The sequence below is a fragment of the Petaurus breviceps genome, unplaced genomic scaffold (genome assembly GCF_028583685.1).
Source record: "Petaurus breviceps papuanus isolate PSGF00001 unplaced genomic scaffold, PetGlider_PUasm1.0 174, whole genome shotgun sequence".
Taxonomy (NCBI): Eukaryota; Metazoa; Chordata; class Mammalia; order Diprotodontia; family Petauridae; genus Petaurus; species Petaurus breviceps.
The window spans coordinates 15,226,457-15,247,697 of record NW_027185761.1 but is presented as its reverse complement, the minus strand read 5'-3'; the positions used below and the strand labels follow the sequence as shown (position 1 = coordinate 15,247,697).

Genomic DNA, 21,241 nt, shown 5'->3' with positions numbered 1-21,241 from the left:
GCATTATATAGACGTCAACTATTTGCTAAGCACATAAAAGAAAAAAAAGTTAAAAAAAAAAAAACTTGACAAGGAGCCACCAAGAGTTTCTTTTTATTTCCAAACGATGATTTCCATAAAAACAACCAGACAGCACCTCCCCACCAGAGTGATTCCTTAACCCTTTCACCGTGTTCTGTCGTTTGGAAGCTGAGTGGGATACCACCGACAGGAAAGCAAGCATCACTCTGACCCTCTGCCACAGCTCCCCTTCCAACACTACTCAAAACTGTAAAAATCCATCATTAAAAGACCAAACCACAACACTTCAAAGATCAAAGAAACACTTCACAAAACGCTGGATGAACTAATTTTGAATGGTCAAATTACCTCTGTAAGAGTCCTAACCCCAGTTAACCCTAGTCTCAGGAGAGGTGATAAGTTAAGCCCCTCTTCCTCCTCTTTGAAGCCAGCTCTTGGCCCCTGAACCTTTCCCCACTGAACCAGCAGTTTCTCTGAGCCTGCTGGGCCCAGAGAAGGCATCTTTAAGTCTCAGAGACAAACACAAAGGTTCTGGTCCTCAAATTCTACCAGTCCACACCTGGCAAAGCTCACTGCACATTCCTGAGGTGCAGATTTTTATATAAAACCCAAACTAGGCTCCTCCCACCACCAGCTGCACAGCTGTGATAGCCTCATGACCTCATTGTGCCAGTCATTTTGTCAAATTCACATAAACAACTTGAAGAAAAGAGCTGAACATGAAACCCAAAGAATGAAAAATAGGAGAAAATGTCAAGTACAATGACCTTATTAAAGAGACATTAGGCATTCACTATAACAAAATTCAAGAGCTAAATTTGGGTTCAATAGTCTTTTTCCTACCCTGGCTTTGTAAATAAAAAAATAACATACACATAGTAGGTTGCAGTTATGGGGGCAAGAACACCAATGGGAGAAAGAAAAGCTCCTCCTAGCCCAGTAGAGCCATTTTTAGCACCTGGACTGCCAGGGGAGAGTCGGGCACAAAAGCTGAAAAGTGGGAACACCTGGAGGAGACACCTTGACAGGGAAGAGTTAGCAACCGAGGGAGCTAGAAGCGGGCATCTCGGCCACCCTTACTGGCCAGCGTTTGCTTTACTAAATCTTGGGCCTCTTGTCATGGCGGGCCTCGTGCTTTTTCAGCCACCGTTCCATTAACTCTGCACTGCCCCTCTTCCGTACAGGCTTCGAGGAGCCCTTGGTTGGGTCAGGGTCTTCCCTGGGAGGGGACTGCGTCAGCATCTTCCGCCGGCTAGGACTAAGGTAGGGCATCTGGAAGTGCATAAGCAAAGCCATCATTGAGTTAGTACAGAAATTCACTCACAACTTGTATTCCATATATCTGAGAACTTTGCCCAAATAATTTCACTCAGTTGTTCCTGAGGTGATCAGGGATTTTTGCACCCAGCAGTAATTTAATTAACTATACCTTCCACCTAATCTCAAATAATCACTGCTCTGTCCTCAGTTTCTCCCACTTCACCTGGTCATCATCCTCATCTAAATTCCACCACAACCTGGGTGGCCATAATGGCCGGGCCCCCCCCCCCCCATTGCCATCCCACAGCAACAAACTACATCTCCACCAGTTGGTGGACTTGCCTGTCAGGTTCCAGCCGTAACTAACCCCCTAAGGGTCAGGAAAAGAGGGAACTGCCCTGCCCCCATTTTGGCTTCTACATGGCCAAATCCCTGGTGCCACCCTATTCCCAAGGATGATTCATTCTAGTCACTCTCTGTCCCTTCCCCTGTCTAAGCTATTCCTGAGCTGAATAAATTCGTGGGAATTCTCCCTATCGACCCTTAGCCAGACTAGTCCTCTGGCCTAATAGACTATCCAGACTAATCTGGCAGTGGGAATGAGAGAGAACAAGAACCGGAACTAGAGATCCTGTGTCCCAAGGAAGACTCCTACCTCTCTAAGCAGGACTGAGATGGAACTAGTGGCCTGCCCCAAGCCTCCCTGTGCCCTCAGCAACCCTCCCCTTCACCTCTTAGGCAGTCGCTCGGCCCTGATCCTCTGAGTGGCTGTGTCTTGTCTGGCATGACCCTCCCGCTCCCCTCCTTTCCAATGATCCTTTACGTAAAGTCTTCTCACTTTAGAATGTAAGCTCTTTTAAGGGAAGAGCCACGTTACTTGCATGTATTTATATCCCAAGTTTAGCAAACTGCCCTTAGTAAATGGGTCTCTCATTCAGTCCTAGCCCCAGATACTTCTCCTTATGGTATACTGTCAGCCCTTGTGCCCAAGGTAACAGCCCACTGGTAGGCACGTGGGTCCCTGCACTGTATAACAACTTCTGGTTCTGCCACTATTTCATATTCCTACAGGTCTTTTTTCTTCTTTGTCTTTTTGGAGAGGGGGAAGAAAAGGCAATTGGGGCTAAGTGACTTGCCCAAGGTCACACAGCTAATGAGTTTTAAGTGTCTGAGGCCAGATTTGAACTCAGGTCCTCCTGACTCCAGGGCCGGTGCTCTATTCACTGCACCACCTAGCTGCCCCCAGGTCTTTTTTTCTAAGACACTGGGGTAATTACTCTGGCTGCAGTTCTCTCTTTTGTAAAATTAAAAGAATACCTCTAAATACCTAACTCACAGGATTCTTGTATCAAGATAGATACATGTCACATAACTTTGCCAAATTTAAAAAGCTAAATAAATAATGGAGGTTACTATTATTTTGGAGAAAGCATATTAGGGTCATGTTAGCACACCATTTAGATTCTCCTAGTTTCACCCCTGCTTTAGGTTGAACCACCAGAAAAAAAGAGTATTTAGACTTTCTTCCAGTATGGTGTAGTGGGCTTGGGAGTCAGAAGGCCTGGGTCTGAAAGCCAGTCTGGCCACAGCTTCTTCTGTGTGAAGAAGCCATCCTCCCTGAGCCTGCTGGTTTCATTTGTAGGGAAGAAGTATCTGTACTGCTCCTTCCGGGCTCTTCTGAAGATGAAACTAAGTCACAGGAGTGCGTGCTTCAGTCTGCATCAGCTGCCACTGTCATCTTCCTCCTCACCTCCAAATACCCTCTGCGAATTTCAATTTCACATGAGGTACTTTTCCTTTTCACAGAATTGATCTGAGAACCATATGAATAGTTTGCTTTTTTCTCAAAAAGAAATGTCTCTTGAACAATAATAAAGTGTATTCCTTCTTGAGTTTAGTTTCAGGTAAAAAAAAGGTCATTTTAAGATAAATTTAGATGCTTTATTTCAGCAGCAAATGACGACAGTGTTAGACATTTCACTTTTTTGCCCTTGGCTGCCAGGAAAAAGAGCTAGATTCAGAGTCTTTCAAGTATCCAGGAGCATCTACTCCTATTTAAGATCATTTCTGTTCAATTCCTGTTGATAATGGTTCTATCTTCTACCTTACTTTTCTCAAACACTTTTTTTTTAAAGGAAGGCAGGCCACAAATCTGACATCAATAAATCATGCATACCCCCAGACCAAACTATATTGTTCTATACTCAACTGGTACCTTGATAAATTCTGTTTGACTGCTTGGTCAGCTAAGTATGCTTCCATGTTCTGTGAAATATCTTTTTTTTTTTTTTTAAAGCAATCAGGGTTAAGTAACTTGCTCAAGGTTACACGGCCAGTTATTTTTATGTGGGTGCCCAGTACCTGAGGCCGGAACCAATCCCAGGTCTCCTGATGCTGGGGCCAGTGCCATTACTCACTTCACCACCTGGCCGCCCCATCTGTGAAATATCTTAATGCATACTCTGACATCAGAAGGCGGAAGCACATAAATAATAAAAGATTTTAATTTTTTAGAGCCTAAAAAGGTTAGTAAAAGGCTTGGTTCAAAGATATTAAAGAAATGTAATCCAATGCCATCCTCTGTTAATGGTGATGTTCTAGAAATAAAGCCCGACAAAATGGGCGCTCCTTGAGATTGAGCACTGTCTCCCTTTTGTCTTTGTCTCCTCAGTACCTAGTACGGTGACTGGTAGATAATAGGTGCTTAATGTATGCACCTGTTGACTAACTGCTGACCAATATACAAATACTGCTGCCTGGTATCCATGGGTGCTTAAAATAACACAAATAACTGCTGCTGTTGTTGTTTACTAATACTTTAGTCTTACATTTTGGCAGTGATTAATTTTTATTGCAGTTTTAAATTTTATAGGCATCTTGGGAATAAAGTCAAGTAACAGGCCTGCAAATGTTTATACTCAAGAATAGGAAATAAAAAGAAAAAAAGGGAGGATCACTGATTGACAGGTAGGCCAGCAGATGGACAAAAGGGTACGCAAAAATTCCTCAGGTGGCAAAATTCAACTCATTTTAAACTCATAAACAACTGCCCCTATAATTGCCACGCCAGATTATTCCACATTTAACACTGTGAAAAGTCACCACTTTTCTCCTGCCTTTGTACCCAGAACCAATCTCTTAACTCTTGGGACGCTCTCCCTGAGATCTCTGGGACAGCTGCCTGATCTAACATTCCCACTCTGGGCCTCTTAGTGAACTGCATTACATTAGCTCAGAGCTTCTCTCAATCTTCAGGAATAAAAAGAGAACTATAAACTGGTCTTCTTGTTCCTTGCCTCTACCTGCAAGGGTGCCACGCCACTCATAAGTAATATAATAATTTTAGGTGGTTCTGAGGTTAGGGCCCCTGCCAGAGAAAAAGAACATTTTAAAATCAAAATCACTCTGACATGTACAGTATTTGACATTCTCTGTCCCAATCACTCTTACCTCCTCAATCTCAACAGGTTCAAGACACTGGGGTGTATTGTTCAGCGAGTTGTTCACGACAGTAGAAACTGGATGGAACGTAATGTTCTCTACAGGACGAATCACCTTCAGAGCTTCGTGTATTGGAACCTCACCAAAATCCAGCCATTTAGCAATAGCTTCCTCACCGTCCAGTAAAGCAGGCATCCTAGCCAGAACAGCAGATGGTACAGAGAGAGGCAGACCACTCAGACATTACAAGGGAAAGAAAGAAATGATGAGCTGCATTCAAGGTCCTCATTCAGCCTTCCTTGGGCCCGGCTGTCATGGACCTAAGGAAATATCTAGGAGTCTTCCTATAACACTATCTTGTTACAACTCCAAATTCAGCATAGGGCACAAGTACAGCCTGAGGATTTTTATAACATCCACATTTTAACACCTGCCTATAGCAAAGTCTAATGGCATGGACAATACGATTACAGTAACCGTCAACTCCAAGGGTACTATAGAAGACCACTGTCTTTGTAAAGAGGATCAAGTGGACAATTCTAGCTTGTATTAAATAGAAGTCAGAGAGGTGACTTGCTTATTAATTCAAGAACTGGCCCCATTAACCACAGAAGACTCATAGCAGGAAAGATTCAGTCTCCATATTTTATATTTTTATACAAATTTAAAATGAGCCAGAGAAAGGAAGAGATTGTCCAATGTCACAAAACGCATCTATAATGAAATCAAGACTAGATCTCTAGCCCAATTCAATGTCCTTTTTCTAATTCTATAACCCTTTAGAAGAAAGAACAGAGGGGTGGCTAAGTGGTGCAGTGGATAGAGCACCAGCCCTGGAGTCGGGAGGACCCGAGTTCAAATCCAGCCTCAGTCATTTAACACTTACTAGCTGTGTAACCTTGGGCAAGTCACTTAACCCCAATTGCCCTACCTTCCCCCCTCCAAAAAAAAAAAAAAGAAAAAGGAAGAAAGAACAGAAAACTATCTAGATGATAAATATTGTGCTTAGAGGAACAAAGAAGAACTCTCTGTTCCTTGTAGTCTCCACCAGAACAGGCTTTCTAGGGCCTCTTCACTTGCCTGTGATGAATGTCACTCAAGGCTTTGCAAGAGTCCACCGTGATGATGGTGTAAGAGTAGAGTGGCTCTCCTCCATTTGGAGGCTCCCAGCAGTCAAAGATTCCAGCCATTGTCAGCAGCCTCCAGTCATCCCAGACGTCCTCATCTACTGAGCGGCTGAAGAACGACTGCAAACAAAGGACACAGGCACATCCCAGAAACATACTTCTTCTTTCTGCCCATGGAGCACATTTTCCAAACTAAAACAATGGAAACATTCTAGAAGGAGTTCTGCCTGTGTCTTATTTCCCATTTGTATTCTTTTATTCCTATGAATAATTATTACTAATTATAATAATTCATAGAAGCAATGGCAACTCATTCCAACTGTTACACTCACAAGTACATTTAACAAATATGTACGATGGTCCCTGAACAAGCAGCGAATGTCAGAGGGGAGTGGGGCTCAGTGACACTCCCTGCAAGGAGGGTGGAATCTGGTGCTCAGCAGTCAGGTGGGAGCAGGTACCCAGTGTCTGGTAGGCAATGGGGCAGTCAGGAGGACTGGGAAGGGAAGGTCCATAGATCCCCAGACAGTGTCCAACAGTGCCAGTCCTGGTGGCAAACACCGGCTTAGGAATGGAAGCAAGCTAACAACAATTTCTCCAGATGGGCGTCCCCAAGTTTTCAGCTAAGGAAGAAGAAATTTAAAGGGATGGTCCCTTAAGGTCATAAAGTAAGAGGTGGCTGTGAAAGAAATAAGACCTAATGACTCCTACTAGTTATTTTAAATGGAATTATCATATACAACAATTAACCTAAAGAGAAGCAAAATTATATCCTGGAAAGAAAAGGTATCGAGAGGATGAATATCATGTGAATTTAACATACACTTAAACCCAAACTATGTAACAAAAAATGCAATTTCGTATAAAACCCACTTTTCTATCCTCCTTTATACATTGAAATGTTTATGTCTGTTGAACTTGGTAAGTTATAGTAAAGAATAAATTAAATTATGCTATGTATGTCCTTACTAATGCATTTGTCTTAGAAGATAAGCTCCCGGGTGTGGCCAGGTGGCTCAGCGAGTAAGAGCCCCAGTGTCGGGATGACCTGGGAATCAACTCTGGGCTCTGATACTTAGCACCCACCCAGAAACACCTGGCCGTGTAACCTTGAGCAAGTTACTTAACCCCAATTGCTTTAAAAAAAAAAAAAAGATAAGCTTCATAAAGGAAAAATATCTTTTATTAACCTGTTTCTGGCACCTAGAACCAGTGTATTATTCCTATTAATTATAGCCACCTACCTTTTCTGTCTTGATTTGGGGAAAGTAGATGAAATAAGGTTGCTTTTCCCCCCGAAACTGCTGCCACTCAAAAAACCCATCTGCCAGTACCACACATCGCCTGCCCTTTTCCAGGGGCACCTGAGAGAAGACCAGAATAAAACATATCACATGTCAGAGTTGTTGTTAGGTCAGAGAAGACAAAAACAGGCCAACCCACAAGGGAGGAATAATCATTGATCCGGAATAGAAAGGACTGATACTGTACATGCCAGCAAATTTCATTACACAAATTAATGCGATGAATCCTTGGTCCTTGAACCAAAACAATGCCAAGCCTTATCATTTCACTTTGACATCCCACTAACAAACCATTTTTGTGATTTATGGGAACAGAATAATAGAATGACATCCTCATTACCCCAAGAGCCTTCCTCTTCCATGGTACATGAAGCACAGAAATGTACAATCAGCCTTCCTCCTCTCTACAGTACAGCAGCAGCACAAGGCCAACAGAACTGCTACATAGTTAAGAGGAAAACGATGTTGCTGTTGCACTAAATTCACCGAATCAGATCAGTTAGAAGAGAATATCCTTCCAATCAGATGATGTAACAAGAAGATCTAGGTGTTTAACCTTAAAAACATAAATTTATCCCCACCTTGTATTTTCAAATACATTGAAGGACTGCTGACTACTGTCTTTGAACCCCAGCTCTCAAGGATTATTTATTGCTGCCACCTAACAGGTAGAGATCCCCTTTTATTCACTTCTTCAGCTCCGTAACTTTATTAAAAAAATATACATATTTATGGATGTCACTGTTATATCACTTACATTTTTCATTGTATCCTTCAATCTCCCTCTCAGACAGCCATTCTTTTTAATAAGAAATTTGTAGAAGAAATAAGCACCACAATATTTAACAACACATCACAAAAATCTGATGTTCTATGCAGTATCTCACACCCATGGTCCCTCATCTCTACAATGAAACAGGGGAAGGTATCTTCTCATGGCGCCACTTTGGCGACAAGCCAGATCATTGCAGTTTCAATTATTTTGTTGTCGTTCTAACCAATTACACTGTTGTAGTCACTGTGTATACTGTTTTCCTGGTTTTGCTTATTTTACATCAGTTCATATGTCTTTTCATGCTTTTCCAAATTCATATTTCTTATAGCACAGTAATCCAGCATGCTCACGTACTACAATCTGTTTAGCCATTCCTCAAATGACAGGCATCTACTTTGTTTATAGTTCTTTGCTTCCATAAAAAGTGTTGCTACAAATATTTTGGCATATCTGGGGTCTGCTACTGACATCCCTGGGATATGTGCCTGGTGGTAGGATCTTCTAGGTCAAATTATACAAAACATTTTAGCTTCTTTATTTTTACATAATTCCAAATCCATAACTTTCAAAGTATATGATCTCCTTTGTTATCCTAATTAGATTTCAGGAAGCTCCCTTTAATTATATTTTTAAGTATCTTTGTTTAATAATATCCCTGGATATCTATCTCTCTCCCCATTACAAAGACACAAACCTCTGATCCTCTAACTCCAAAATATACTACTTTATAATTCCTGATTTCTGCCCGACATAATTGGTATAAAGCATTATTTCATATAACACTTATACCTTCTTTAAGAAACTTGTTAAAATACACACTAATTTTACTTCAAAAGGTTTTTAAAAGCTCAAAAATGTTATAATGCTTTTTCTGTTACAATCACATACATCAGCTCCTACTTTCCAAAAGGATCCTAGGATGGTGCTTCAGAACATTTCTCAATCTATCACACACATGGAGATATATAAAACTGGTATAGCACATCCAATGTAGTAAGAGGGGAGAGAAGAAGGGAATAAGCTTCTGAAAAAAATTCAATAATGAGGTCACTTAGACAATATGGTGGATGCAAACAGATGGTGTACAAAGTGATTCAAACAGCTGGATTCTAATACCGGAGCAGTTGGGAGACAGGACCAGTGAAGGTAAGAGGAAATAAGGATGAAGTCCCTGGGAGGTGGTCTCTGCAACAGATCAGCCAGGAAAGGACCTACTTTATGATAACACGTGAAGAAGGATTTTGTTAATGAGATGATTGGAAAACAATGGCTTACAGAAAGAAAAGGATGATGACTGCAGCCCCAAAATGAATCCTTAACTTATTTCATACAGGGGTCACAGATGGCTTCTGAAGGAACAAAAATGAGGATTTTCCTTCACCAAGTGAGCCACACCTACCTTATATGACCGTCTCTCCATCATGGTTTCACTTCGACAGTTGCTAGTGTTGAATTGGATCTTGGAAGCATCAGGCTCTCTGAACCAAGATGGGATCAAGCCCCAGCGCATCGCAGCGATTACCCGTTCACAAGGGTCAGCATCCTGTCATGGAAAACAAACATGCAGCTGATCAAAGGGGTCCTAACTAAGAGGAAAAGAAGCAGTTCATGTGCAATTTATCCTTTTATTTGATTTTTCATGTCTATAACAAAAACAAACTGGAAAAATGACTGGGAACTCTGGAAATTTAAGTTGGCTGTGGATACTTCTTGTATAATATTCTTTTAATCAACTTGAACACAAAGGGGTCTGGGCAAGTTTTTAGAACTAAAAGCTTCACCTTGCAAGAAAAAAAATGACTTACCAAAACTGGCATAAGCAATCCCTTTCCATTAGTCATGATACTTTTCTCACTTTAACATCAACAAACATTTATTGAGTGCCTGGAATGTTTTAGATGAAGTAAAAGATGATCTAAAACACAAAGGGATAGTTTCTGCCCTCAAAAAATAAATAACAAAGCAAAGCAGTACATGCTAAATGCTAAATGAATGGTACAGAAGAGAGGAATGGAGGGGTAATCAGCAAGAACTAAAATCAGTACGTGTAAGAGGTATCTTCTTTCACTGATTTGGGTAGACTCAAGCTACAAAAGACTTAGAATGGAGAGGGGGTTACAAGTAGAGGAAACAACACATACGAAAAACCTGTTTGTGAAAAACAGCATTAGTGTGGTGACAGCAGAGCGTCATGTGGGGAAATAGTAGGAAATAAAGCTGAAAAGGTAGGCAGAAAACCAGTTACCCTGTGGTAACTGGAAGGGAGTAAAAATATTTTAGGAAAACTAATCTGACAGTGGTGTGCCGGCTGAACTAGACAAGGAAAAAATAGAAGCTGGGAAGCTACTTAGAAGATTGCTGCATTAGTTTGAATTTGAGGTGATGGGGACCTGGACCAGGGTTTTGTCTACTCTATTATTCCATTATGAAGAAGCTTGTCTCCAGGAGAAATGGAAAAGAAGGAAAATATTTAGTGACATAAGATTTAAAGGAGAAGAAAATTACTCAATCAAAAACTTTTACTAAGTACTGACTATGAATCAAATATTACATTAGTCATCCTTAAGAAAAATGATAAAGGATTTCTAAACCTTAAGACTTTAGCAAGATGGTCAATTTCAGTTACATACAAACATCCTGCTTTCTAAGTTTTAGCTTCTTTTTTGAGAAATTCCTTTCTTTAAAAATTGGATCTGTGATTCTGTCAGTATAAGGAATTCCCAGGAAGGTGTTTCTTTTTTTTTTTTTCCTTTTTGGAGGGCAACTGGGGTTAAGTGACTTGCCCAAGGTCACGCGGCTAGTTTTTGTGTTAAGTGTCTGAGGCCAGATCTGAACCCAGGTCCTTCTGACTCCAGGGCCATTCACTTCATCACCTAGCTGCCCCAGGAAGGTGTTTCTTTACAGGCTTTCAGTAGTTTTGGGAACTTAAGAGGTTCCGTTACTTATGTGACTTGCCCAGGATCACACAAACAGCAGGCATCAAAAGTGGTACATGAGTCCAGCTCTTCAGGATGCCTCTCACTTCTTCGTTTTCATATTTCATACCCAGAATTATTTTTCCAATGAACTAATAGCCCTAGTTACATGTCAAATTACAATAACTTCTAATCACATTTGTAAGACTAAAATATCTAATACAACTAAAATATTTCAGGGATCTGTGTGTTAATTCACTGTAAATCTATGCACAAAATGCATTATGAGCTTTTGCTTCTATCTATATGTAATTATCATGGAGATACCAAATAGGAAACTGCTGCATAAAGGTGGCTCTCTGAAAACTACAAGGTACAAATACCAAAAATACCTTCTGCATTAGTCAAATTTTCTCACTTCCCTTTTGAACATATGACAAGAACAGTAAGCTATGTGTGCAGTGAGGCAGGTAAATGAAAGAGGAACTGATTTCAAATACAGGGGTTTCAAATGCAAATACTGCAATCTGTGCCTGCCCCTATTGATGTGAGCCACTGAACCACTGAAATTTCTTAAATTTTGCTCTAAGCTTTGCAAACATGTTTTTTAACAGTGAAAATTAAAAGCTCAAATATCAATCAAAATGAGTCAATTCCTTATGTTTCTGTCATGACCTGGCACAGACAGGAGTCATGGTAGAATTGCAGTGTCCTTTGGTTGAACCTAAGAATAGCACAATTAAGTTCAAACAACCAAACACAATAATTGTTATGGGTTCTACCCTTTGCCTGTAATGTGCCTGCTTGGCCCATGTCACCAACTAGACTGGAAAACATTTGAAAGGAACTTCCTTGGTGGCTCACAGTTGGCCTGAAAAAGAAATGACCTAAAAAGACTCCCACAAAGCAGGCTAACTTGTCCATACTGCCTCCAATCCTCCCATGCCTCAGGTCTCCCTCAAGCAGCACGCTTTATGACATTTTCTTCAGGGTTGCCCCTGGTACCCCTATTAAAATAGCAAGGGGAGGAGGAAGTACATAAGCCTAGGAACCAAGCAGCATGTAAGTAGTTCGTGCAACCAAGGATAATCTGCTCAGGCAGGAAGAATCATACTGGGATTTTACCTTATAGAATTGGTGCAACCGTGGAATGTAATTTTGATATATCGCTGCCTTCTTTAGAATAACATGAAATAGACCACAACTACAAAACACTTTTCACACAAATAAAGTCAGATCTAACTAACTGGAAAAATATCAATTGCTTGTGGCTGGGTCGAGCTAATATAATAAAAATGACAATTTTACCTAAATTAAATTATATATTTAGGGCCATACCAATTAATTTACCAAAAAACTACTTTACAGAGCTAGAAAAAATAGTAACAAAATTCATTTGGAAGAATAAATGGTCCAGAATATCAAGGGAATTAATGAAAAGAAATGCTAGGGAAGGTGGACTAGCTATACCAGATATCAATCTGTATTATAAAGCAGCAGTCATCAAAACTGCTTGGTACTGGCTGAGGAATAGAGGAGTGGATCAATGGAATAGATTAGGCACACGAGATTCAGCAGTCAATGACTATAGTAATCTATTGTTGATAAACCCCAAGACCCCAGTTTTTGGGATAAGAACTCACTATTTGACAAAAACTGCTGGGAAAACTGGAATATAGTATGGCAGAAACTGGGCATAGACCATTATCTAACACCATATACCAAAATCAAGTCTAAATGGGTGCAGGATCTAGGTATAAAGGTTGATACTGTAAGTAGTCTTGGAAAACAAGGAATAGTTTACCTGTCAGATTTGTGGAGAGGGGAAGACTTTATGACTAAATGAGAATTAGAGAGCATTATAAAATGCAAAATGGATAATTTTGATTACATTAAATTGAAAAGCTTCTGTACAAACAAAGCCAATGTAACCAAGATTAAGAGGGAGGTGGGAAATTGGGAAAGAATCTTTACAACCTATGTCTCTGATAAAGGACTCATTTCTAAAATATACATTGAATTGAGTCAAATCTATAAGAATACAAGTCATTCCCCAATTGATAAATGATCAAAGGATATGAACAGGCAGTTTTCAGAGAAAGAAATTAAAGCTATCTATAAGCACATGAAGAAATGCAAATCAAAACAACTCTGAGGTACCACATCTCACCAATCAGTGTTTTTTTTAAACATAGGTGCTCATTATGAGGCAGAGAATAACTTATCATTTTTCTTCTAGAGTGTTACTATATGAAGTACACACACACACACAAAAATCCTTAAGGTGCTAAGACAAATGAAGTAATTCTTAACTAGTCCAGGAAACAATATACAGAGATAATTACTACAACCACAAATAAAATAACTACAGTCTGGAATGCTAAACTAGATTAGCTTATTTTAATGCAGCACATAGCAAAGAAATGCAAAAGATGTGTTAAAAATAAAGAACTTTTAGACATAGAAATATGCTTACAAAACATTCAAATAGAAGGATAACTAAACACCAGAGCAAAAAAAAAAGTTGCATGCAAAATGAAGTATGAGCTATCTAAATGAGAATACATCTTATTGCTATTGTCTGGAGTGGTGAGAGGCTTTTGTAACATCAGTGGAGACTAACACGTAGTGGGGAAAGCCTCCACTCTGAGATGAGCTCTCTAAACCAAGTCAGCAGGATGACAATAACTGCTGACCATCACAAAGTCTAACGTGACAGAATGCATCCTGGGGGAGTAGTTACCTTTTCAAAATGTAACCGAGATAAGAGCACTGGGCTGTTGGACTGGGGGCTCTTGTTGTAGGAGGGGAAGTACTTATGTTCATCCTTCCAGTCCGGCAGCTGCTCCTGCCCAGAGCTGTCAAGGTACCTGCAGGCCCTCCGCACGGCGTCTCCGGGGAGGTGGCAGGACGTTCGGCCACACATTATCTAGCGATGCTTCTCCAGCCCTTTAATACAAAGATTAGGTGAAATGACAAGAGTCATCAAAGACACACGCGCGTAAGCGGTCTCAGCGCTCGGAGGCTGGTCTGGCTATTACGCAGGTGCCGCGGCTGCACGAGGCCTTTCTAGCCGCCTGGCCCACCTGTTTTTCGGATCATGTGATCTCCTGGATGACGGGCTCACAGTGACCTGCCACTTCCCCCCTTCTCTGGGTCCTGAGGGCTGCTTCCTGAACCTGTGACCTCCGGGTAAACCAAATGGGGGCCCCTCCGGCCTCCAAAGCCCGGAGTCCGGCACGCCTTCCAAACGACCGCGCTCGGCTTTGGGACCCAGATCCAGCCTCCTCTCCTAACCCGCCCGGGGCCCCTCCGCCCGCACATCTGCCCCCTGAAAAGCCGGCCCGCCTCCCCGGGTCCGCTACCCCTCCACACCGAGGGGCGGATGACTTCTGGGGGCGCTCGGGCCCCCTCTTCATCCTTCACTGCTCTTACCTTCCTTCCCCCTTCTAGAGGAGGCCGGGATGGAGGGCGGAACCTGGGGTCAGGAGAGCTGTGACCCCTGGGCAAATGCCTTAACCTCTGCCTGCCTCAGTTTTCTCCTCCGTAAAATGGGGCTGACAACAGCATCTACCTCCCAGGGGCCCAGTGCGGGTAGGAAGAAATCCTATTTGTGAAGCGCTGGCATACAGCAGGCGCATACTAAGTGCGCGCTCGTCCCCTCCCCCGGGGCAGTTGGCTCGTCTCAGCTCCCTCCCCTCGCTCTTTCCACCGCACCAGGTCCCCAGCCCCCACACACACAAGGTGGGGCCCCGGGCTCCCCCGCCTCCCCTCCCGCGAGCCGTGCGCGCCGCCGCCCCGCACAGCCAGGCCCGGGAGCTACCGCCCCGCCCCCTCACCTCGCTCTCTAGCGGCTCCCTAGCTCACAGCGCACGCCCAGACCCGCTTGGCTCCCCCCCTCCCTCCTCCTCTCCCCTTCCTTTCCCTCTCCTCCCACGAGCAGCCCCACTCCCTCCGCCCCCACCCGCGGTCACGTGCCGCATCCTCTCCTTCCCCCTCCCGCTGTCCGCCCCCGGTCACGTTCCTCTCCGCCTCGCTGCGCATGTCACGCTTTGCGGCCTAGCTCTGGGAGGTGGGGGGAGCAGAGGGAGGGGAGGAAGAGGAGGCGACGGGAGGGAGGGGAGGTGAAAAAAAGAGGGGGAGGGGAAAACCTTGGGAGAAGGAGGGGGGGGGGGAGAGGAGGAAGAAAGAGAAAAAGGAGGGGGGGGGGGGGGGGGGGGGCCCGGCCCCCCCCCCCCCCCCCCGTGGCAGGCACCCCGCTCTCCCCCCAGCCTACGCCCGCCTTCCTGACGCCTTTCCCCCTTTTACCACGCCACAATCAGCGACGAACAGGACGGTCCCTAGCTCGGGCCGTAGTGGGGCCGTGGAAGCGAAGCCGGGGCCGATCCTTCGACGTTCTCACCCCCGGTTTTCTCCGACAAGCGCGGGGTTGTACCAAGGTCCCTGATTGCTCCAAATGGATGATCCTGCTCTCTGGCTCCAAGATGCAAAGGATGCTGGGAAACTCTGGAGCTCCGTAACCATAGTAACACCAGCCCAGGCATTGGCCAGGTTCGTCGTGTTCGTGGCAGTATCAGTTCAGCTCATACTTGATTTTTTTTTTTTACCTTCCAGCAGCACTTAATATGATCAGAGAAGCACCACCGGTTTCCTGAACAGTTAGTAAAATGGTTACCAGTTTTGCTGTTCACCAGAGGCTACTTGCTTACTGACCAGCACTTTACCTAGATATTTCCACCCAAGAACTGGACAGAGAAGTCTGGTTTCACCAAAGGGCTCAGGTTTGTAGGCAGTAAGCTAATTCAGTTTCCTTTTTTATGGTTATGAAACTGTTCAGATCAGGGTAAAGCATACACAATTTACCCGTTTAACAAAGCCTCTCAAATGGTATACACTACATAGTAGTTACCGTAGGTGGATTTGGAACTAGATGAATTGGTGGACACCAAATAGTTATTAATGATTAGAATCCAATTAGTAAGGTCATTAGTGAAGTGCCCCAGGGACATGTGTTTGTTGTATTTATTGTTTTTTCTTATTAATTACTAGAATAAAGGCAGAAATGACATCCTTACTGGATTTTCAGATGACTCAAAGCTAAAAGATAGAGCTAGCATGTGGGATGACCATCACAATCCAAATAGATGTTGGACCAAATTGAAGATGAAATTTAAAATCTTACAAATAACCAACCTCACAAATAGCTAGATAGCAGCTCCTCTGAAAAATGTCTGGGGGGACCACAAGATCAGTAACAGTCACTTCACTAATAGGGTTATCCGACGGTCAAACAAGTTAGTGTAAAATTAAGCAACTGCAAGATAGGGGTAGGTAGATAGAAAGCCAGCCTTAGACCAGAAAGACCTGTTTTAAGTTTGGCTTGCTACAAATCAGTTCTGTGCCCCTGGGCAAATTACTGAACCTCACAGTAACTAAGATGACTCTCTAAGAATGAAAACTGCCTGCCACTAAAACGGAATAACTATCTGCATTGGAAAAACGGAATTTCTTCATTGGGAGTGTGACACCAGTGAAATCTTCAGTCTGGACTGAAAAAAGTGAATGTACAGGACTAGGAAGGGGATAGTCCTGTTTTAACTCTACCCTAGCCAAACCAAACCTGGATTATTGTGTTCAGGTGTCATATTTTAGGAAGGATTCTGACAAACTGAAGAATGTCTGGAGGAAAATTACCATAATGAAGGGCCTCAAGATCATGCCACATAAGGATCAGTGGACAGGGTTTGAAATGCTTGGCCTAAAGACTAGAAGGCTTAGAGAGAACATGAGAGCAGTCTTCAGGTGAGAGAAGGGCTGTCACCCAGAAGAGGGATTAGACAATTCTGCGTATCCCCCCAAAACAGTAGGAGCAATGAAAATACAAAAAGATAAATTTAGTTTTGAAATAAGAAAAAAACTTCTTAATCACTGGAGCAATCCAAAAAGGGGATGAGCTGCCTTGGGAGGGAGGGGGGTCCTGCTCCAACAAGAGGGCTTCAGACAGATGCTGGATGACCGCTGGTGAGGGGTGCTGTAGAAGAGATGTTTGAACAGGGATGGATGCAGTTATATGGTTCCCAAGGATCCTTCTAACTCCTGAGATTGAGTTACCTAAATAACAGCATGGAATGGGGGTTGTATCACGACTGCTACTTATCTGAGAATCCTATGAAATCTTAGCAAGTGATGATTTTAGAGTCTAGAGAAGAGTTGGTTTTTAGGGTCTCTTCAGGATTTTGTTTTCTTTAGTGAAGCCTTTTATCAGGAAATAGACTGGAAGCTCCCTTCGAGGAAGCACAGTAATATAAGCAAGGTAGATATTCATTACTTGCTGATTTATGTGATAAGACAGAATTCAGAGATCATGTGTGGTAACTTTATTCATCTGAAGGCCAGCCAACAGGTAAGGTAGCAAGCTTCAGCACAAGCTGAAACAAGTACCATTTAGGCCTTGAAAACAAAATCACCTAATTTAAAAAATCAGAAATGTATACTTTTAATATAGAAATGACTGCCATGGGGAGGCTTCCACTGTGTCCATATGAAGGAGTGAATCTCCTGGGTTAATCTGCTCATTGAATTCGTAGTGTCAGAAGGTGCTGAGCCCAAGAGGCGCGATTCTTAGCCTACAGATGCCAAGATGATGTCCACAGGCAGCTCCTCAGTGCTTCTGGCTGTAACCTGCATTGTCACCGTATCTGTCAAAACTAGCCTTGAGCGAACCAGGATGTCATGACCACCCCGGAATACTCCTGCAAACAAAAGGGAGAGTGTTATCAGGCTAGGGAAAGAGAGGCTGAGGAAAAGGGGCATTTTAGAAAGACATAAAATATGATGGGAGAACATATATGAAACCCTATTGTCATGGTAAATTGCTACTGATGAGGCTGACAGAAGGGCTCTGACTGAGCACAAGAGAATGAGTTATCTGAGTACTGTGCCAAGAACAGCAAACAATGATGTTCAAATAACAACAGAGAAGCTTCAGTTGGTGGGGACAGTCCCCAAGTCCCAGAGCTGCAGAGCAGCTGTCTGAGCATCCCAGGGGACTGGTGTTGACACTGAAAGTAGAGATCAGCTGGTAAGCAGGGCACGGAAGCAGACTCTGTTTGCAGATAAATCTGTAATGTAATACTGTGTTCCCAAATGAGGGGTGTGAGGCCTCTGTGAAAGACCATAAAGGGGGAGCTCTGTCAATGTGTAAACAGGGTCCTGACCAGATTCTTGGCTTAGGCTTCCTCCTGTCCTCGGGACAACCACTTACCAGCGAGGAATAATGTGTGAGAGTTCTTGTTCTCTGGTACTTTGTCTGATCTCTCACAGGGTTGCATCCCCAGGAACTTCACAATGTTACCAACGGCCTCTGTAAAACAAATAACAGCCCAGATGTGTGAGCCCACATATAACTGCCAACTGTTGCCTCTGCTTCACCCTGCCCAACTCCAAAGCTTCCTGCTGTAATCATAAAACAGAGGGAACACGCAACCATGCCCAGGACATGCTCTGGAGAAGGGGAGATGTTCCACATGTTCCACAATGGGAAGGGGAGGACACTTCATTTTCCATGTTCCAGTTGTGGTATGGGGTAGACATGGAAATCATGGAAAGCAGCTGCTTCTGGGTCTGGAACTTACCTTCAAGTGTTTTGATGGTGGATAAAGTGAAAGTTTCTTCCTTCTCAAATTCTTCTCCTACCTCATCCCAGGCTGCCCCAAAGTTTGGCTTCAAAACTCTGAGTATGTGATCTGCCAACGTTACCTCGAGATCTTCTAGCTATGAGAAGGGGGAAATCACAAACTGAAAGTGTGAAAACCCAACGCTCCAAAGGAGAGAACTTTGATGTCCCTATATCTGACCAGAAATGTTGGCAAAGGCTAGTCATTCTGTCAGAGCAAACTGGCAATTCATTCAGGTGTGGGATGGGATGGGGAGCAGAGCCTCAATTCTTAATTCCTTTTAAACAATTTCTGACTTAAATCCTGGTAGCCACACTTTGAACAAATATTAGTGGTGTAACAAATGCTTTAGGTGAAATCAGAATTATAGTTTTAGTTATATATAGTTAATTGTTTTCCCTTCTTCAAACTCATGAAAAGTTTATCCTTAATAAGGGTCATTGGTTAGCAAACAGAATTGAATCACTGAATGATGCCAAGAAAGATACGTTTTCAAAGCCAAAATATTCACATCTTACAATGAATTTTCACAAATCTTAGAATTCCAATCAGAAGACCTGAAGCCAAGAACATAGTCTAACCAGGGGTCCTTAGCTTTTTTACTAGCATGGACCCCTTTGGCAGTGTAAGGTAGTCGTCTACAGACCTCTTAGAATGTTTTGTTAAAAACTGAAAGAAACTCTAAATTTCAGATAGAGGTTGGTGAAAACAAGGACGTAATTTCTCCCCCTTTGAATCCCAGACTAAGTAGCTCGGATCCTCTCGGGAATGGCGTGCTTGGCCATCGCCCGACAGACACATACCACATACTCATCTCCATAACCTTCATCATCAGTCTCTCCAGTGGTGGGGTCGCAGTCCTTGACCGTGAACTTCATCATGCAGCTGAAAGTACAAGCCACTGTTGGGAGAAGGTGATGGTCAGCATAAGCCCAGATATGATGAGAGGCCTTGCCGCCAAGTGGTCATGAGGCAGACAGATTCCTTCAATTTTAGGGTTCTCCTGTACTATCAGAAAAGACAACAGGGCTAAGGGCAATCCTAAGGTGGTGAGCATGAGATTCTCCCTGTGGTGACCTATCCACATGCACATTCACAGATGCAGAGTAGCCTATAAAGCATGAGGAAAATGCGAGGAGACTTCAAGTGATGGCGCTGGCCACACAATGCTCACAGCTGGGAAGACAAAGTCATGCTATCTTTAAAATCCTAAACCCCAAATCCCCAATCCTGATGGACACATTCATGGTAAACTGTTGTCCAAGCCTCTAAAGTCCCTACCTCTGAAGATGTGGGCAGTGTCTGAGTGAGCTTACCAGCTGTGGGATCTCCTTCAGGCAAGGCCACAAGGGTATAGCAGGTCCCTGGCTGGTTGTAGGCCAGGCTTTTGGCGGGGACATAGCAGAGGATGTCATAGGATTCTGTGGGCTCCATCTGCACTGTGACATTCTCTAAGATCTGGTCATTGAGGGTGTTTGTGCAATCAAACTGACAAAGGGAGAAAAGCATTAGAGTACTCTGGGCATCAAGCCAGATCTCAACAGGAACATCTTCTACTGCTCCCTGCTCATCCCACTGATGGGGGTGGTGGAACCTGGACCCCAAAAAGCCCTAAGACTGTCTCTGAAAGTAACCCAGGCTGGCCCTGCCTTGTGAGAAAATGTTCCCTTGCTGCAAACCTGACTCTGTAATTCCCTTATCAGAGCAGACAGAGGGGTGCCTGGTCCAAGGATCCTGTCTCTGGTGCTTGCCCAAGGTACATGCCTTGGGAAGCTAAACAAGACTTGTTTTTTTCTCCCTCAATGCCTGGTATACTCCCTACACTTTCCCATCCATAGCTCCCAAAGACACCTGGACCCTTAGATTACCTAATTAGTATCCCCAGCATTCCTTACCCATGCCCCTTTTCTACATAAGTTCCAGATTCACCCCAAAAAAGGAACTTTGCCCACTTCTATTGGTGTTATGATAAATTGTCTCTTGACCAAAAGATGGCTTGAGTGTGTAAATTCATTCCAGGCAACATTGCCTTGGCATTCTCAGGGTTCTAGCACCCCCAAACCTCATTTTGGGGGTCCAGATCCCACCACCCCATCACCACAAGTCTAGTGCTCTGTTCTTAGCTTCCAGGAAAACTCTCGCCAGACTCCATTTCCTCATGCTCACTCTCAAGAGCCCTGAGATCCTCCCCTACCAACCTGGAACACCATGTGGTTGAGAAACATGTGCTTGGTACAGCGAACAACATATTCTGTCTCAGATTCTGTGAGAGCCACAGACTCAGGGGAGGATTTGAAGAGGGGACCCAGCCCACGGAACTCTGGCACAGCTGCCAATTGTTCTGAAAGCAAAAAAACAACATTTACTTGACTCCCTATTACATGTCAGCTACGACTGTTTAGATTTCCAAATATATCTTTAAAGGTTTCCATCCAGTTCTCATTATGTAAACCTATTTTATCAATATAGTAGGAGTATCAATGTAGTAGGTGTATTCAGTATACCTGCTATGTGCCAGTCACTTTATAAGGCTCTACAGATAAAAAAAAAGAAAATAGTTTTTGTTCTAAAGAAGTTTATATTCTATTAAAGGAGACAAAACATAGGTATGCAAAGACACAAAGGATAAATAGAAAATAAATGCAAGGTTGTTTAGGGAGAGCCCTGGAGGCTGGGAGTGGTTAGGAGGGGCTCCCTATAGGAGGTGGTGGTTGAGCTGAAT

At 43.2% G+C, this 21,241-nt stretch overlaps 3 protein-coding genes across 7 annotated transcripts in view; 1 reads left to right on the top strand and 2 right to left on the bottom strand.

Annotated features, from left to right (window-relative positions):
- Positions 1-21,241, top strand: part of ISY1 (ISY1 splicing factor homolog) — a 224,957-nt gene that overhangs the window by 60,178 nt on the left and 143,538 nt on the right. The gene's annotated exons all lie outside the window — the stretch shown is intronic.
- Positions 78-15,335, bottom strand: HMCES (5-hydroxymethylcytosine binding, ES cell specific). Of its 4 annotated transcripts, none has more exons than XM_069083793.1 (7): positions 15,152-15,335; positions 13,587-13,792; positions 9,328-9,471; positions 7,094-7,213; positions 5,803-5,969; positions 4,732-4,918; positions 78-1,293 (listed from the first exon to the last, which is right to left on the bottom strand). In XM_069083793.1, the coding sequence occupies exons 2-7, from the start codon at positions 13,767-13,769 to the stop codon at positions 1,120-1,122; spliced, it is 975 nt and encodes a 324-aa protein (XP_068939894.1). In that variant the 5' UTR covers positions 13,770-13,792; positions 15,152-15,335; the 3' UTR covers positions 78-1,119. The 4 variants fall into 4 exon arrangements, with proteins under 4 accessions (XP_068939894.1, XP_068939896.1, XP_068939895.1 ...); XM_069083795.1 differs by having other exon boundaries at positions 15,246-15,309; XM_069083794.1 differs by lacking the exon at positions 15,152-15,335 and adding an exon at positions 14,683-14,796.
- The window catches only part of COPG1 (COPI coat complex subunit gamma 1), a 44,056-nt gene continuing 40,020 nt past the window's right edge, over positions 17,206-21,241 (bottom strand). For both annotated transcript variants that reach the window (XM_069083789.1, XM_069083788.1), the window contains exons 19-24: positions 20,718-20,860; positions 19,836-20,007; positions 19,323-19,420; positions 18,478-18,616; positions 18,108-18,206; positions 17,206-17,595 (exon numbers count right to left, since the gene is read on the bottom strand). In XM_069083789.1, coding sequence (XP_068939890.1) covers positions 17,465-17,595; positions 18,108-18,206; positions 18,478-18,616; positions 19,323-19,420; positions 19,836-20,007; positions 20,718-20,860 — 782 coding nt within the window. In that variant the 3' untranslated portion in view covers positions 17,206-17,464. The remainder of the gene's footprint in view (positions 17,596-18,107; positions 18,207-18,477; positions 18,617-19,322; positions 19,421-19,835; positions 20,008-20,717; positions 20,861-21,241) is intronic.

Excerpts from the sequence above, each read along its gene's own strand:
- HMCES (XM_069083793.1), bottom strand. The coding sequence starts at position 13,769 with ATGTGTGGCCGAACGTCCTGCCACCTCCCCGGAGACGCCGTGCGGAGG. Across the intron at positions 4,919-5,802 it reads TTGAGTGACATTCATCACAG|GATGCCTGCTTTACTGGACG; the intron begins GCAAGTGAAGAG and ends TGTTCTGGCTAG. Across the intron at positions 1,294-4,731 it reads AACCTGTTGAGATTGAGGAG|ATGCCCTACCTTAGTCCTAG; the intron begins GTAAGAGTGATT and ends ATGCACTTCCAG.